Source organism: Colius striatus, chromosome 2 (genome assembly GCF_028858725.1).
Source record: "Colius striatus isolate bColStr4 chromosome 2, bColStr4.1.hap1, whole genome shotgun sequence".
Lineage (NCBI taxonomy): Eukaryota > Metazoa > Chordata > Aves > Coliiformes > Coliidae > Colius > Colius striatus.
In genome coordinates, this window is record NC_084760.1 from 65,257,781 (window position 1) to 65,276,625 (window position 18,845).

The 18,845-nt window shown below is 41.6% G+C and overlaps 1 protein-coding gene across 1 annotated transcript in view; it reads right to left on the reverse strand.

The window, feature by feature from the left end:
* The window catches only part of TTBK1 (tau tubulin kinase 1), a 107,831-nt gene that overhangs the window by 73,374 nt on the left and 15,612 nt on the right, over positions 1-18,845 (reverse strand). The window contains exons 2-3 of the mRNA XM_061990866.1: positions 17,773-17,931; positions 8,743-8,890 (exon numbers count right to left, since the gene is read on the reverse strand). Coding sequence (XP_061846850.1) covers positions 8,743-8,890; positions 17,773-17,880 — 256 coding nt within the window. The 5' untranslated portion in view covers positions 17,881-17,931. The remainder of the gene's footprint in view (positions 1-8,742; positions 8,891-17,772; positions 17,932-18,845) is intronic.

Genomic DNA, 18,845 nt, shown 5'->3' on the forward strand with positions numbered 1-18,845 from the left:
GCCATCAAGCACCTCTGCATAGGAAACATCCAAGCACTTAGTGACATAAATTGCTTGAGCACTTGGCACTGCCAGGATTTCTATTATATGCACAGTTGTGGACTTCTAGCTATACAATTGCTCTCACCAGCAGCTGGAAAGCTGCAGCTATTTCTCATAATATACATTTTACAGTTATCTTCTTTTTCATTCACCTGTCAACATTGGTATCAGTCTTACCAGCTTATCAAAGATTTTCTATTGTGAAGATACTGAATTCACTTCTGTACAAATAATCTAAAGAAATGGAGGATCCATCAGGACTAGAAAATGAAATGACATTTACTTTCATCATCTCCTAACTTGACTTGGAAATGGTGTCTGTACCTTGGCAAAGCTGACTAGCGTACACTTTTCTCTCGTTTGCAGTTAGCAGGTTTCATCTCTGGCCAGACAAAGTAGCTGACTTCAGGGACTTGTCAGCTCTGTTGGAGACAAGCAGTTTTGAACATAAAAGAAAACAAATTCTATGCTGGAAGTATGCTTATGTAACAGCATTATCCAGTAGTAATCAACTAGGATTTAATCAACTGGGTTAACTTTGCTAGTGCTTCTGTAACGAACGGATGAACTAATGGACAGCAAAACCCAAAGGCTGATCATCATCCTTTAATCAAACAGTAAAAGGTAAAACTGCTTGACCTTGCATGCCAGAATTTCCTCTACTTGTTTCCTAAGCACACTAAAAACTTTAAGATGAGCAAGTGATAATAGATCCCACATGGGGCAAGGCAGAATAGCAAAGGAGCAAGAATTCAACACAGCCTCAAAACAAGTGTGCTTTAAATCCTCTTTCATCCATCTCCTGTGCCTCCTCATTCCATGACACCATGGTTAACACAGAAAACATGCGGCTCAAATGCCAGTTCATTCAAACACTTCCACATGGAAAAATGCAGGTGCTGGGCAGAAGCTAGAGCTACATCAAGTGTCTGAATCTGTCACCCTGTGATAGCCCAAAAATCTGCCAAGGGTAATGTACTCTGTTTTCCAGCCTTTACAGATAGCTTGGTTACATCAACCTATCAAAATACAGAAACATACAAATCATGGCTACAAAAGTAACAGAATCATAGAGAGTTAAGGCACCACTGTAACACAAAAAACCTCACATATGCAAAAAGAAAAGATCAGACCTGGCAAACGAGAAAAATCCAGCAAGATCCCTTTTCTTCCCTTATTTTGTTTAGGAAACCCTTACCTGTCCAAACCCTGGCAGTAAACAGGGAACAAGCAACACAGACCTGCTTCACAATATGCTGTAATAAAATCAGGTACTCAAAAACTACAATGCCTGTGACCAGACTGCATCTTGCACAACTACTCAATATGCAGAAGATCTCTGCACTGCAGAATAAAATTAATCAGAGTCCTATGCAATGAGATTGGCTGCACTGAAAAGAAGGCATTTACAAAGAAAATTACATGGTGTAGAGAACTTAGAAACATCTGGCTGACAAGTGAGGTCAAAGGCAAGCACACGGGGCATCACAGTCTCACACCAGCACAAAATTGCCACCACAGTACTCAGCAGAGCAGAATAATCTGGCCATTTTAACTGATAATCTGACAGTTAGGCCGATCCAAGAAGAATCCCAGCAAAACAAACTGAATACCATGGCCATATCCATGTTTTGGGAAGTCTGTGGACCAGAAGGTATCTGAAATGCACACCTCATGAGAGATCTTTTTGCACTGTCCTAGTTTTACAAGCCCTCAAAGTGCTCCTAGAAAAACCTATCAAGAAATGAGTTAGGAAAGGAAGAATAACTTTTGAATTCAAAGCATCTACTGCTTTACACAGCCCCAGCTGAGCATCCAGAGCAGATAGTGCCTGGTTTGGCATGGAAAGATGGTTTCCACATACCTCTCTGCACCAGTCCAAATGCCAGAGAAAGTAATCCACTGGATTTAATCAGGAATCCTCATATACAATTTCTGCAATTAAGGCTGCTGTTGGAAAGGCAGACTGACACTGAGTTAGCCCTAGCCAAGCATATCAAAAGCTGTGCAAGAGCTGTTCTAACAGAGTCATTGTATTTTTATTAACCTCAAAGACCTCAGAGGTGAGAAAGAGAGACTGGATAGCATTTCACAGATATTCCTTTGACACCTGAATGATGCTCCACAGCAAATCCAGGCTGGAAGAAAAGTCACAGAGAGAGCAGACAGGTTTCTGTCTGTATTCCAAAGGGTTAGAAAGGTATTGAAGATATGGGAGGACATCTGCTCTTCTAGAAGTGACAGGACTTCCTTCCACATGTTCAATGACAGGAAACCATGCCATTTTTACTCCCCATGACTCTGAAGAACTGGAGATTCAGAGTTCTGGCTTATAACAGCAATAAGGTTTTAAAGTAAGCCCTCATATTACCTTAAATTATCATGATTACCGTCTGTCAGGGCTGTTCACAGAGTGGCTTGGAGTCAGGTAAACTTTTCTGAGCAGACCCAGAAGCCCTATTCTAGGGGCACACCAAATAATACCCTAAAATTCTAAAGAAGACAGAGCAAACCAACTGGTCCCTCAGACAGGGGGACCAGATGAAAATTAACCCAAAGCAAAATCCTGAAAGCACATACTGTTTATAGTCTATAATCTCCAAGACATATGTGCTGGAGATGTACAGGCCCAAGCACTTCTGTCCACTCATCTGCTGGTACTATGTTGCTCATTGATGTCAACATAGCTTAAGAGGGTGAAACAGAGAAAACCCAGCAAGGGCCCTTTTGCTCTCTGGATGAGCAAGTTGCTAATTCACTTAGCCATACAGATCTTATTTCTATTCATTTTTTAACATCTATGACTGTAGTGGGTCTGGGATGGTAGTGATTTTCCACAGCAGCTCCTGCAGTGCTGTGCTTACTGTTGATATCAATATTATGACTACTGCTCGCACAGCATCAGGGCTGTCCCTCCAGCATTCCTTCCCCCACCTTCACCAATAGCTGTGGGTGGGCATGATCTTGGGAGGGACTATGGCCAGGACAGCTGACCCAGGCTGACCAAGGAGATATTCTATACCATATGATGTCAGCTCAGTAATATAAACTGGGGGAGAGGAGCAGGAAGGGGAGGTAAGATTCATTTCTGGCCTTCCCAAAGCAACCGCTACGCGTACCAAAGCCCTGCTTCTCAGGAGGTGGCCGGACATCGCTGCTGATGGGAAGTAGAGAGTAACAGCTTTATTTGCTTTTTGCTTCGCTTCCTGTGCACGCAGCTTTGCTGCTTCTTTATTAAACTGCTTTTATCTCAACCCATAAGACTCCCACCTTATTTTCTCCCCTTCCCTGGTTTGCTGAGGAGGTGGGGGACAGAGTGGTGCGGTGGGCACCTGACATACTGTCAGAGTCAAACTACCACAATGACCAAAAGGCTTGTCCACACAGAAAAATAATTGCAGACACAACTAAACCAGTAACCTCTGCTGGATATAATTTGTATCTGCAAGAAGTATTTTACCAATGTAGCTTAGGCTTGGTTTCAAAATGCTTGACTGCAAAGCAGAAAAGCCCGATAGGTTAAAATTATGTGCAAATGGTAGAATCATATACAATTATCTCATTTAAAGATAATTTTACAGTAGTGATTAGGATAATAAAATCAGTGCTTGGCACTAAAATAGTATTCTTCTGACAGAGCAGCTGTATTCATGGAAAAGTTCCTTGTGCAGAAGTGCCAAACTATCCCTGAAAGAGTTTCTGAACATCATTGGTAAGATTTTTGTCCTTAGTAGGGTAATTTTCTATTAGCTGTTTGTAAAATATTATTACCATTTTTTCATACTACTACTTTCATTTATTGTTTCTATACTTACCAACTACACACATACATACACATTTCTTATTGCTGCACATTATTATTTTTTATATCACTTCGATATTGCTTGGTACTTATTGCACATTTTAGAGAGAAATACATATATAAGAATCTCTTACTGCGAAAGTCTACTCTCTGATACAGTTCCCTGGACTGTCCATGACACCCACTAGCTGGGAACTGCACAGCAGCCTTCTTCAAGGACGAAAAATATTTCTGATCCTCCAGGTAAACTTAGTTCTGCTTACTCGTGCATCCATGGAAGGATCAGATAAGCCAGAGATAATCAAGCCCAACACAAGCAGTGAGCAACTCCTGTAGTCAAGAGAAAAGGGTTGCTCAGGCTGGTGTGGATAAACAGAGGATTTCACCTACAGCAGCCAGCGAGTAAGCACACAGCACAATCTCAAGTAAGAAAGGTCCAAGGTGGCAATCTGTAGGGGCAACTGGTTCTACAACAAGGTTTCCTTGCCTGAATGCCACCATGTGGTGAGGATTTGGAAAGATAGACTTGTTTTCAAATGGTGATTCTTCAGGGAAGATGCCTGCCATCAAATAACCAGTGACAGGACAGGAAGAAATGGCCTCAAGTTGTGCCAGGGCAGGCTTAGATTGGATATTAGGATAAAATTCTTCATTGAAAGGGTTATCAAGTATTGTAACGGGCTGCCCAGGGAAGCAGTTGAGTCATCAGCCCTGGAGGTATTTAAAAGATGTATAGATGCAGCATTTACGGACACAGTTTAGTAGGACTTGGTAGCATTACATTTGCAGTTGGACTCAATCTTAAATGTCTTTTCCAGCCTAAATGATTCTGTAATTATATGGAGGATCCCATTTGCTTGTGCTGCAAGGATGACAGGGGTAAATCAGGCACTGTGGAATGTAGGCCTGGGCAGGCCTCCTTGAGCAGCAAGGACAGCAATACAAACTTTGATACTGAGGCTAGCATTCCTAAAGAGAATGGAATTTCCTTGTTCCCCAAGCAAGCTTAGCAATGCACACTGAGAAAATGGCTTTGGTTCAACACTGCCATGGCCCTGTCAGAAGAGGGGAGCAATAGCACAATATAACCAAACATTGCTTGATAAAAATGAAGAAAAAAGGTTGTCTTGTGGTGCTCTGATTAGGATTGTCCAGACAGAGTAGCATCAGACAGAATGTCCTGAGCCTAAACAAGAGTATACTCTACAGCAACTTGGTGAGAATAAGAGGTTTTGATCACCTGCTTGAGCAAGAAACTCTAAGCTGACTTCTCAACAATGTTTCACCCTGAAAGGGCACCATTGGAAAGTTGGTCAGAAGATGATCTGCAATCCTTGCAAGTAACAATACAAGTCAGAGATAACTTTGTCTAAAACATTAATGTCTAAACAGATAAAGAAAAAGCACTATACAGCTATAAAAAAATCCAATCAAGTAAGAGCAGAATAGAAAAGCTCTACAAGGCAGTTGAGAGATACTGAAGTGGCAGTGATCTCACACAGACAAGCACAAGTATCACAGAATCATTTATGTTTGAAAGGACCTTAGGAGATCATCTTGCCCTCTGTTTAAGTAGCAACAGCTAGAGCAGGTTGCCCAGCTTGCATTCAGTTGGGTTTTGAATCTTTCCAAGGATGGAGACTCCACAACCTCTCTGGGCAACCTATGCCAGCGTTTGACCACCTTCACAGTATAAAACTATACACAGTGTTTACAGAGAAGGTGTAAAGCCTATTCTAGAGAGCCATTAACTGATTAGTTCCCCAGCTGTTCTCCATGGGCTGCCAATGCAGAAATGACATTGCAAGGGACCTGCAGCTGTGTTCCTTATGTGGCTATTCCAGAAAGTATCCCAGGAAATCTGTTGGCAATGGCCTGCAGTCGAAATTGATCACAAGCTACGGCACTGAGAGGTCAAGTTGCACCCAAACCAGGTTCTGAAGCAGGCCTGCAGTATGGGTTAATGGCCAGCTTTCTCTGTCCAAACTTTGTGAAGCTCTAGCAACCTGCAAGACTCTGATCACAAGCTCTGAAAACAGCAGCTCGTTAGTTCTTCTCTAATGTTGATGTGAGACCAAAATAAAGCATAATAATGGTGCACTATTTAAGAGAGACGAAAATGTTCAATTCTACCAGAAAAGTACTGTGGATATGAATATGACTCCGACCAGCCAGATACTTCCTCAGTTTGAATAAAGATAGTAGGGACAAGTTGATGCAGCTGGCAAGCTGCTTCCAATGATCAGAAACAGGTGCTGCAGGTTAATCAATGGAGCCCTGGGTGATCACATGGGCAGAAGCAGCATATAAGGAAGTAGCTAGGAAACAAAGAGTGGTCTTAAGTTGATGTTGCTGGTTGCACTTTCTTGACTGTGTGTGTCTTTGTATGTACGTTTCCTAGCTTTTCTACATCTTTGAATGAGCATCACTTCCATTCATCAATACAAAGTACAGAGGATTTTTAGACAGCACTGTTGCCTTGCTTTTCACCTGGAAAACTATAAATCTCAACCTATGGTAATACCACCAACTTCCTCCATCCACCAATTGGATAAAGTCAGCTTTCTGAAATGTTTCTCACCTCTTTGCAACAGTTCACATTGATAACACACAACACATGATTCCCAACTCTCTTAACTTTATTTCTTATTTTGACTTTAGCATTTATTTCAGCAAGGCATTTTGAGATTAACCTTGAACGAAAAAAGCTAAATTCTCCATGGAACAGCTTGATTTTTCAAAAACATCGCTGAAGTGATTTGTCATTCCTAAATGCAAGACAACTGATGCATAGCCAATTCTACTTCTCCCATCTTTTCTGTCCTTTAATATTTGTTATCTGCTTTGCCAAGGGACTTTCCTAATTCCACACACTTCCTCTCCTCAATTACCAGGATCATGCTGTGTACAACTGTGGGTGTGTTTTCAAGCATTTGGTATTCTCAACTGTTTTCCAGAAATAAACACTGATGGTAAAGCATGAGTATTAGTCAACTCCTTGCACATTTTCTAATACTAGTTCTGATTTGGTGACTTCAGGTCGTGGTTTTCAAGCATTCCCTGACCTGAATGTAACAGATATTGACAACAGCCAGCATGATAGCATCATCTCTCAGAATCTGCCGTTCTACACCCTCACTCAATTCAGAGCAGTTTGAAGTGTACAGCCAAATGCAAAAGTCTAAGTATCTGCCTTGCTTGCCCTCACAACACTGCTTTCAGATCTCAGACACCTGCTCTGCTGTTCTCTGGGAGCTATGTGTATCCAGGCCTTTCACAGGTCAACAGCAAGCTTATTCCTCGTGACCCACCTGGGTTGATTTTTCCTTTGTTTTGATTCTCTTTACACAGCTCAGCTGCATCTATTACAATAGCGTACTCAAAAAAAGCCTTATCAGTTCTCCTCTTAGGAGAGCCAAACTATAGAAACGTATTTGACCTTAAAAAATAATTCACTGACATTTACCTGGAGGCAATCTGTCACAAACATCGAGCAGCTCCTGTTTCATGTGACCTGCAAGAGTCTCAACATCTAATCCAATCATATCTCTGGAGGTTTTGTGCGAGGGCAGAAGTATAGACACAGACATGGGGCCACAAGACTATCTCTGAAGCATGAGCCCTGGTGATAAGGATACTGCTCTCTGCTTCATGGGAAGGTGCTTCCTAAGCCCAAGTGGGAATCCTGCAAAATCCAGCATACCTCCAAAGGTATATTATACTAGAATGTGTAAACTGTACCTATTAATAGCTATCCTTGCCTTCACAAGGAAATCCATGCACAACGCGCTTCAGCAAACAACAGTTCTCAGTTCCTCAAAGGCAGTTTGGAAATTCTTTGTTTACATCCTCCCCTAGCAGTCAGTTTTCAGTAGAAGCCCCCTCACTGTTTAGAAGCCGCCTCAGCCAAAAACAACAGCAGCACTGTTGCACCCTTGCATTTTTTAGTGTTAAATTGTATCCCATCAGCACTGCAAAAGCCTTTAGGATACTAGCTGACTTCTTTCACTGTGTTGTAAAGTTCACTCCTGAGAATGACTGTGACTTTAAAGATCAGCACAGGAACTTTTAACTTTTAGCCTTATTTATAGTCTTACCTGAGCAAACAAAAAGCCAGCATCCTGGCATTAAGGCAAGTCTCCTTTCAGTCTAATTTCTGAAGTGGAAACAGGGTTGGACATGAGTCAAGGAAGGCTCCCGTTTTGCTTCTTCCCAGTCAGTTTGAAACCCACTTATAAGCTTTGTCAGGTTTAACTACAGAAATCAGTGATCCCAGGGCTGACTTTCACATCCAAACCAATATAAAGTTGTGTTAGACAAAAGTAAGAATAGGAACATGATTCAAATTAACCACTCCAAAAACCAAACATACCTAAAATCACTTCCCACTTTGCCTTTAGGATAGTCAGGTTCGTGAAAAAATAACTAATTGCCAGTTTCCCTATACTTTATCTTATTCATTTTTTTTGCACCGATCTACTAGTCAATCATTTTAATTGGAGACTGCCACAGTGTTACAAGCCATAAACATTGGCCAGGTCCTCTGGGAGGCAGCTGGCTAACCTCACTTCTTAGTCAGACACTGCTTGCTCTTATCTTATTCCTTACTACCTAATGAGTACCACTGGACTGCACAGAGAAGTGCACCAACAGTTCCATTTAAGTCTCCTCATGGTTCTCATACATAGCCTAAGAGACAAAAACAGCCCCTGCAGCTGGAACTCACTTGAGTTAAGATGCTTTGCAGGATGTAGTCACTTTCTGAGCTGAATGGCTTAATGTAACGTCACACATAGATCAAAGTTGAAGATAAAATTAAAAAGAAACTTGCAACTTTGGATTCTAATTGTTAACACAATGAGTGACCTTTATTGCTTCCAAAGAGTCTTCTGCCTTACCTTGCAGCTTTTTCAGGACAGCCACTTCCATCTTGAGAACTTGCTTGGGCTGCTGGGCTGATTCCACCTTCAAGGCCACATTTTCACGTGTCAGCAGATCCATTGCCTCATAGATCTCCCCAAAGCCACCGCCACCAATCTTCTTCAACTAGAAAAGTACAAAGAGGTTTGGTACAAATTGGCTCTCACAGAACCAGGCACTTGCTTCTTCACTGCATTGGGAGAACAAACTCAGCTCCCAATCTGTGCTGTGCCTGAATCCTTTCACTGCACAGCTGGGCAAAAGTCCAGCTACCCACTTGACTGTGCTACACATAAATGCTTTGCCTAGTGATGACATGTGATACATTTAAAAGCAATTGATAACACCTATTACTTCAATAATGTTCCTGCCAAAATTCAAGGAATCACCCTTCAAGGAGAAAGCAGAACCACTAGCCAGACCATGGCAGATAAAAACTGTCATTCCCTCTCCACAAACATATTTCTGCAGCAATCCACCATGGTGTTGGAACCAATGCTTTCAAGAAATAAGTTAAATAAAGTTTACATCTTATTCACAACATTTTAAATGTAGAAGAAAACATCCACTGGAATATTTTACAAGATGCTTGACCTGCTCTGCTAGTGAAGTTACTTCAGTGTCACATTTCAGAGGACTGCCAACTATGTTAACTCAAAAGAGTTATGTACAAGACACAAGGACAGTTCTGTTGTTTCTCATTCTCTCTTCCACTTTTTTATTTGTGGGGTTTTTTTTCTTTTTAACTTTGAACCATGCCAAATTATGCATTTTTCTGTCTCAGAGTAAAATTTAAAATTGTTTCACAATAGAAGGATATCACTACTTGGAAATCAAAACCATTTTGATTGACCCAGACTCAAAGCTAAAGATGTCTAAGTTTCAGCATATTTGATATGCACCTACTAGAGATAGATCGTCTGCCTATTCTAGAGTAGCCACCCACTCAGAGAACAAGCTGGGATCCTCTGCCTTTCCTGGAAGGTGATTCCTTGATTCTCCTTCTGCTGAGACTTGACAGCATATGCACATATAGTTATACATATGCATGAATAAGACAGACTCCTAACGTGTTGCAAGTGTCACTCTCTATGCCAGGAAAATTATTTCGTATTTATTTCTCTCAGATATATTTAAAGCGCACTATGCTGCCCAGGAACAAATTCAGGTTTACAGCAGAGCTAGATCAGGGCTTCTTTGATCTGCTTTGTTCACTGAACCTAGCTGCAACCTTTCCCTTCAGCATTTTATGTTCCCTCTGTTCATAATTGCTCAGGAAGCCCTGGGCGCTGCTTCTTTCCAATGGTAGCAATAACACTTGAAGACAAAAAGTTTAAGTCAGGCAGATAGTCAAATCTGTATCTTACACAATGTTTAGTGAGGTTTAGATGATATTTTTGTGTCTTCTGCACCACAGAAGGCCTGTCCTGTGCATCTACTCAGTTTGCTGAACAAAGGGCCCTGCCTCTCAAGGGCATGGGTTTTTGTTTTCTTAAGGTGACTCAAACCATTTGCTTTTCTGGATCCCAGGTCAAGAGAAACAGCTTTGCATGAAGAAGGTTGTACTTCCCGTGTTAACAGGCTGAGTATAGTCTCTGAAACTATTTCTTGATAATCCTCTGGGAGTTGCTGTCCTGAGCTCTTCTTCTCCTTTTACTTGTTTTTTTAACCTCACAACCTTCCGCTGGGCTAAACAGGCACACATATGGTAAACAGCCCAATAAGTAGGTCACCACATATTTTTCATAAAATATTACAGTGCAGACCTACTTCTACTTGGAAATTCACACTCAGTGAGCTGGCTATTTAAAAATCTTTCTATCAAAACAATGATAGCAAACTCAGCATAGCAACAACATGTCAGCTAACACCTTAGGATTCAGTACACGAGACCTTCTGCTGCTAATGTATTAAGGGGCGAGAAAAGGGAAAGTAAAAGCTGCATGAGGCAAAAAATTTAGTCAAGATCTGGAAGGACTTGGAGGAAGATTAAAAAAGTCTTGGTGGGAAACGAGTAACATAACAAGCAAAAGTCAACAGTAATAAATATAACACAACATAGCTGGGATGGAGAAGAAACATAGTTTACTCAAACATCTCACTGGGTTGCCACCTCAAGAACTGGATCTGGGGAGAAATATTGCTGAGCCAGCACAGACACACACAGTGGTCCTTTTCCATTCACTGGCCTCAACAGGGACAGCTCCTACCTGTCAAAATGCAAGGCTACTACAATATAATAATACCATACTATGACTCTAACACAGATGAAGCATGATTAAGAGAGTGTCAGCATACGGATCTGTAGAAAGGTCTAGTCATGTACATTATCAATAACTTTGCAGCTAGAGACAGTCCCTGAGTTAGGAGTGTTTATTTTGGGATGAAGAGAATGATCAGGAGCCTGGAAAAACTAAGGACAGCCTAAGATTGCTGCCTCAGAAAAATAGAGAAAGAATCTGTGCATCAGGGAAGCGGGATCAGAAAGAAATGTACAGGTATTGGTACTGCTCCTCCACGAAAACAGCCAAATTGTACAACCCACAAAAGTCTAAAGAGCAACAAATGTGAGACATGAGATCAAGATCAGAGCTTCTGCTGAATCACAAAACCCATTTTACACACAAACACACTCAAGTCAATGGATGGACCTCACTACCCAAGAGCCCTCAAGCTGCCTCTGCTTCCTCACATCCTTTCTCATCCTCTCATGGAAATGATTCTCTGGCATGCTGTTCCCAGCACACCAGATGGTCCTATTCATCATTACCAGCTCTGCCATCCTCCTTGATTTTTCTGCAACATCCAGGTGCCATTAACAGCCATTTCATTTTCTCTGTTGCTGAGCAAGTTGCTATCTTGCAACTCAAGCTCTTGGTTGAGGCCAGGGGCTTACCACACAGGTATTTCCTCATTGCTTGGCTGCTCTTCAACAGTTCACCGCCTAAGGTGAACTCGTCATAGCCCTCACCTGAACACAGAGACAGGCACTACTCAGGAAATTAAATAATGAAACCTTCAAACACAAAGTCAAAGGAGCATATAGAGAGAATCACCTAAGTGGTAGTCACCAGCTCATGCTAAGCCTCACTTACATTTTCTTCTCATCCTACTTCCTGCCTTCCACCAGTTCATTTTCTGTTAAGACTGGGATACAAGCTGACAACACCAGTAGGATTCATTCTACTTAAGCGCACGAGCTTGTGTGTGAGCTTAGTGCCCAGGTCTCCATTACAGCCTGTAGAGTTCAGAGAACAACTCACCCTATCAAATACATGTATCTATTTGGACTCAAACATAGACACTAAAATTATTCAGGCTGCATCTCAGACATGAGTTCAGTTCTTTCAGCATCCAACTAATGGCCACATGACCATACAGCTCACTGTGGCACTTCTCCCATATTCTAAGAGGTTTCAGGACACATTAGAGCCTTGGAGTAAGCTGTCACCAAAAAGCCACTCTACCCAATCCCTCAGTGTGGCAGTCTCCAACCCTGAGGTTCCAGAAATTCCCCAAACTGGACTGTCCCTCGGGACTATTGCCACAAAATAGCTATGTCCTGATGGGGGAAGCCCTTCTCAGAAGGCCCACTGTAGTTACACAGGACACAGATGGCTCTCTTTGAGGTCTCCTTTAAATATCCTGAAATATTTTTATTTATCCTGAAAAAAAAATCTTGCAGCATAATCCTCCAGAGCCTATTAAAAAAAACCCAAAACAAACAAAAAACCCCAACACACAGCCTTCCCACTAAGCAGAAAGTGGTACTCACAGAGGGACAACTTCAGAAAACCAAGGCAACACACTCCTCCAACCAAAAATAGCCTTCAATTACAAATTTAGGTTTTTATTCAGCAAGCATATAAGACACTTCCTCTAAACAAAGTCTGCCTGCCAAGGATATCATATACAGACTAGAGCTTCCCAGGAAAAAGCTCTAGGGCCAAAGCACAAATGGTTCAGTCTTAAGATCAGTGGCAAAGTCAGGAACAAGAACATGTGCTCTGAATCCAGAGCAAAGAACCAAACTAAGAGCCAGCAACCTAAGGTGAACCCAGCTAAGGTCAAAGTTGTCACCTACAGGCTTCAAATGTTGACAAGGTCAAACAGTGGCTACTGTGACTGCCTTCGAGGAAAACTTGTATACTCAAGCCTGCAACTCTTGCAGCTCAACTCAATGGGCTCTTTGATACAGAAATGGCTAGCAGGCTCCATCTGACATAAAAGGTGAGGAAAAGTGGATCTACATTCACTCAACTCTCAAGAGTTCATCACTCAACTTGTTCAGGAAGACTGGAGTTACACTGATCTCCAGGAAAAAATAACATATAAAACATGCATGAATTGAGAAGACAATCAAGGAGAAGGCAACTAGTCACATTCTAAATCATCTGAAGACCTGTCAAAACCCACTTAAAGCAATTCTGTACAGAGTGAGATCAAAATAGACCCCCAAGACTGACAAAGTGTCTTCTCTGTTCTAAGTTCCCTCTTGGAACCATAAGTAGCCTTTGTGATCAAGACAAGGTGACAAGTCCACAGAAGTTTGTGGGGCTTCCAGCAAAGTTTCCAAAATAAACAGCGAAAGGAAAAGTGTAACCAAAACGTCAATTCAAGAACCTCAGAAGCCTAGAAGAAACAAAACCATGTATTGCACCTGACAAAAGAGCATACATGTGTACAAGAGTCACCACTTGTATTCAAAGCTCAGTGCAGGAGCTACCAACAGTGTCTTGCTAATCAGTTGTGATTCTCAGAGAAATTCTTCTACTCAGCCTTCACATCTACACCTAGATGAAAGCAAATACAAATTATGTTTGACTTCATTTCCTCCCCTGAACTAAGCAGTTCACATCATTCAGAGCATGTGTGGACCAAGTCACAGTCTGGGTTCTCCACACGTCACACAGTTCCAGTAACGACCAAATTTCATCCAGTCAAAGCATGAAAAATCTCTGCAAGTAAAGAATGAGGATTCAAAAGAACACTTCAAGTCCAAAAGTTTTGATAAAAAACATAAGCAGTCCCTGTCCATGTCTTTCTCTAAAAATAAGAACAAAAACATCATTGCTGTCAGCCAGCCAAACTTTACTGAGTTGGAGTGACAGGAAAATGAACTACAATGGGCTAACTGCAGAGAACCAACATCTTCATTTGTCAAAACTTTGTCAGCTAGCATATAGGAGGAGAGGAAGAAAGGAATTCAAGGAATCCATTACACCCATCTAAAATTAGAAATTGGCTCAATGCTGAAAGTATGCCAGCACTAAAAACTACAAGGTTCAAGCAGATGCCCAGCCAGAGACAGTCACAATGGGAGGACAAATTACACAAAAAACCTTCTGGCAGCTGAAATATGCCACACACCTGCTTGAGCAGGATCAATCACACAAAGCAAAGCTGGGACTGTCTGGCTTGCATGCTCTGGGTTAGATTCTGAAATCTAACACAGAGGAAAAAAACCGCTTACCTTGAAATGCACATTCGTTTTTTTAATCATCACTTGATCCTGTGCTATCCATTTCCTTGGGCCAAAAGAGGCATTTTTATATTATTTCCAATATAGCTTATAGGTCTGACTGGTTCCACACCAGCATCAAGCATGGCAAGGGGACAGCAGAGAAAGCTTGTCCAAACGGTGTGTGCTTTTGAGGAGGCAGAAATGACTATTCAATGAAGGCTCATAACCCACAGCTCAGCTAGCACAAGGCCAAACTCCCAGCTCTAGTCAGAACTGGGAATTAGAATTTCTCATTGTTATTTATGCCCTTTAGCAGCTCACATAATTTCTCAGGGCCTTCAAGTGGAGTAATGACCTCACTGCAGTGTTGAAAACCACTGTGAGCCAACATTATAAACTTAAAAGGCTATTTCTGTAGTTAGAGGTAGTTGTTGACAATATAGCAGCACATTCCTGAATCTCCTATGGCAAAGTTAGTGGGTAGAGATTCTAGCAGTTCCCAGTCACAGATTCATGCAACAACGAAGTCACTAAATCCCACATTCAGTGCCTCTAATAAATTTAAAATGAGTTTGAAATGTTCCCCTATGAGCATAGCTGAGAATATTTTTGGCTTTATTTGGAGGTTTTGGTGGTTATGAGTTCTGCTGTTTCCTAGAACAAAGTTACTTTGCTTACACTGTGTTAAAACATTACTCATCATTTTAGCACTCTTGTCTATGAAGGAAAAACACAAGGTCTGATGAACAGTAGGCATGGCACAAGCTGAAGGAGACAGGGTAAAGGAGAATGGAGAAGAATAAGTATTTGCAACCGTGCACCTGAAATAACAGCTTAGTACCAGAAGGGTATCTAAATTCAGCTTTGCAAAGAACATGCCCCAATGTGACCAAATTGTAGGCTCTGAGGAAATGTCCATTAGTGCAGAAAGGTTCAGATAAAACCTTCAAGCAGCTTTTCCTGAGAAGTCCATAAGCATACAGCATGTTTTACATAGAATCACAGAATCTTAAGGGTTGGAAAAGACCTTGAAAGATCATCTAGTCCAACCACCCTGCTGTTTCAAGTTCTATATGTCAGTTAACCTGCACATGTATCACCCTGTCAAAACAAGTATGTGTGCCCAGAGCTGTAAGAGCACAGCAAGATTTTTCTTCAGCTGTGCCAGAAAGCTTTGGGAGGGGGATAGGGGTTGTCTCCATTTTGGTATCTAATCACTGAGAAAATTGAGCTTCTCCATATGCTCTCAGGAAGCATGGAGAATGAAGTGCAGTTTGAATTGCTAACTATAAATAGGCTGTTCAGAGATAGGCCAGACAAAAAGATGAAGGCTGTAGAGAAAGCAGGAGCAAAGTGCTAGGATGAAGAGAGGCAGGGAATAGAGTGAACTGAGTAAGGTGGTACTGCCCAGGGCAATGAAGAGACACAGGCATGTGACAAGGCTAATGAAAGGATAATACCTTGTCTGAAGTGGAGTGTTGAAAATAACTTATCCACAGTCTGAAACTGAAATGAACTCAGAGTCTTGAGTCACTCTAGCCCTCTGCTCTTCACAGACCACTGCAAAACTCATGGGGTAGCTGTACCATAGCTGGTTAGCATGCAAAAACAACTTAGGGCTACTACTACAAATCACTTGTAGTTCAAACTAGTGAGGCTTCTGCTGCAAGTTTAATGATTCAGACATTGCTGGTAATCCAAGTTAGAAAGGAACAGGTAGATGGGATTTAATTTTTTTTCTTAGCTTTTTAAAAGCAAAGCTTTTTAAGCCAGAAAACAAAAACTCTTAGAAAGCACACACAGACTTCCAATAAGTATAAAGGTATGTGATCCTTTCACATGTTATAGTCTAGTTTGCTTAATTGAGGTGATCATATAATGCTATTTCCCCAACATCCTAGAGCTCTCATATTACAACTAAAATGAAAGAGGAACTGCATCCTCTGAACAAACCTGGTGGCAATGAAACATAAGTCTAGAGATGAGATTCTCCCCATATCTCTACCACGGCACTCTTGCATTGTTCTGGTCAAGCTGCTTAAGTCTCTGCTTACAAGCTGTCATTAATCACATGCTCATCTGCTGGGTGCCTAAGGCAAGACAGCCAGGTCCAATCTATACAAGTCATGAGCGTGCCTAGATACCCATGATGTCTAACAGAGTTATGCTTTGGTCATAAATACCAGTCTGTAAAAAATAATAAAAATCGATATCTAAGTACATTAAAAACTCTATCTGTAAAAGCAAAGTAATAGTTCTCTCTTATAGCACCTGGAAAAGTACTAACCTTTAAAAAAAACATCTGTCACAGATACTAAAGTAATAAGAAACATGAAGAGCTGAGTTTACATGGCAAACTCGTATGTCATGAATTCAAATGGTTAGTGAACCATACAGTGAATACATAAAAGAAGAAACAGTTACTAATTCAATGTACCCCAACAAGTGCCATTCCTCAGGGGTCAGTATGGGGACCAGTGCTGTTTAACAACTTCGCTGGGGCCATGGACAGCAGGACTGAGTGCACCCCCAGCAAGTCTGCAGATGACTCCAAGTTGTGAGGTGCTCTCAACACTCTGTGAGGAAGGGATGTCAGCCAGAGGGACCTCAGCAGGCTGGAGAGGTGGGCTCATGCAAAGCTCATGAAGTTCAACAAAGCCAAGTGCAAGATCCTGCAAATGGGTAGGAGCAATCCCAAGCACAAATACAGGCTGGGTGATGAGTGGGTTGAGAGCAGCCCCGCAGAGAAGGACTTGGGGGTGCTGGTGGATGAAAAACTGAATATGAGCCAGCAACATGTGCTTGTAGTCCAGAAGGCTAACCATACCCCATGCTGCATCAAAAATAGTGTGGCAGGAGGTCAAGGGAGGTGATTCTCCCTCTCTATTCTGCTCTCATGAGACCCTACCTGTACTGCGTTCAGCTGTGGGGCCCCCAACATAAGAAGGACATGGACCTGTTAGAGTGGGGGGTTCCAACTAGCCAATCGTTAAGGTCCCTTCCAACCCAAATCATTCTATGGTTCTAGAATTCTATGATGCAGCTTGTCCAACAGGTGAGACAGTTGTCCGATGAAGAACTAAAACTTGTGATGATTAAAAGTATCCCAGTAAATTCACACAGGAATTGTAGCGACAAGCTAATTATGAAATTTCTGACTTTTGAAGTAGCTGACATTCCAAGCTGAAAAAGTTTGCTTTTAAAATGTTTTATTGTGATGCAAATTTTTTATAGGCATGTCTGTAGTAATCTTTACCACAGTAACTCAAAATCTAAGTTTCTTACTAGAAGATGATTCAGTCTGCTGCAACAGTTCAATCCTACCTAAAAATCCTCGGTAGGTTTAGTCTTCTAAAAATACCAGTCTAAAAACCACTAAAGCAATATTAACAACCTTCCTGTAGTATCTTACAAACACGTCAAACCACACTGCTCTACTATTACTTGCCAGAGCCCAGGATTAACTAGTCAAGTTTCTATATTACTACAGGAGGAGGAGATCTGTGTGGGCCATCAAAGGAAGCACAAAACCAGAGCTACTCACCACTTTCCAGCGATCTTTGACCACATAATTGGCCGGAAGAATGTCGACCTGTTCCCCTCCTCCACTCATGTTTGGTTCGTCCTTGATGACTGCTGCTAGGCACTGCATTTGCCAGCCAGAGAGTATTTTAGTAGCTCCCAATTTAAATGAGCCATTTATCTGGGGAAAAAAAGGGGCGGGGGGAAGGAACGACAAAATTAGTACAGGTCATGGCAGAAGTACATGCTACATTTCCACAGGTTTTGCTTATAACTAAATCAGAATCAGTCTCTTAGGAGAGAAGGCAAACTCACCTTGCAAACATCTGAGCTCACTCCATGCATAAACTTGGCAGACGCAACCATGCTTCAAGTCAGCAGCACAAACTAAAAGGGTGACAATTACCGGCTATACCATGCAGGAGACCAGTGCTCTTGGGCCTGACAGCCAACAAGTCAAAGACAATCTAATGCCAAATGCTGCAAGAGCTGTTGTTGTTACCAGGCAAAAAAGTCTTGCTTTAACAGAACAGCTGCTACATAGGCAGTTCTTATGGTTTTCATTGGACGACATCCAACACAAATTAGAAAGGTTTGCCAGGTATTGCATTCAATAAGCCTAAAAGCATTTGAACAGGGTAGAAGGACCTTTACAGAGCCAGGATTACAGACACTATCACTGTGATGAACAGCCAAGCAAAGAAGATGGGGATGGTTAGAAAGGGCTTCAGCCATGTATAAATTAGTCCTCCTCACAGCATACACACAGTGCTAAAAACAATCAAATTCAAATACAGAGGGATTTCTTGTTCCTATGGTGTTTGCACTCTACTTCATGCCCCTATTTTCCTGCTTTTATAGGGAGCTCCAGATAGCCCATGCTGAAATTAATTTTGTTTTGAGGTTTTTTTTTGTTTTAATTCTTCTACAAAAATGACTTTCAGATACACATTAACTCCACTACTGGAAGAAAAGTAATTGAAACAAGACTAGTAACATATCTTCCTAACACATTTCATCTCTTCCTGCAAGACAATTTTCTGGATTTAGAAGTAGGCTGGATCTTTTATTAAGCATGGATATTTTATTAAACTT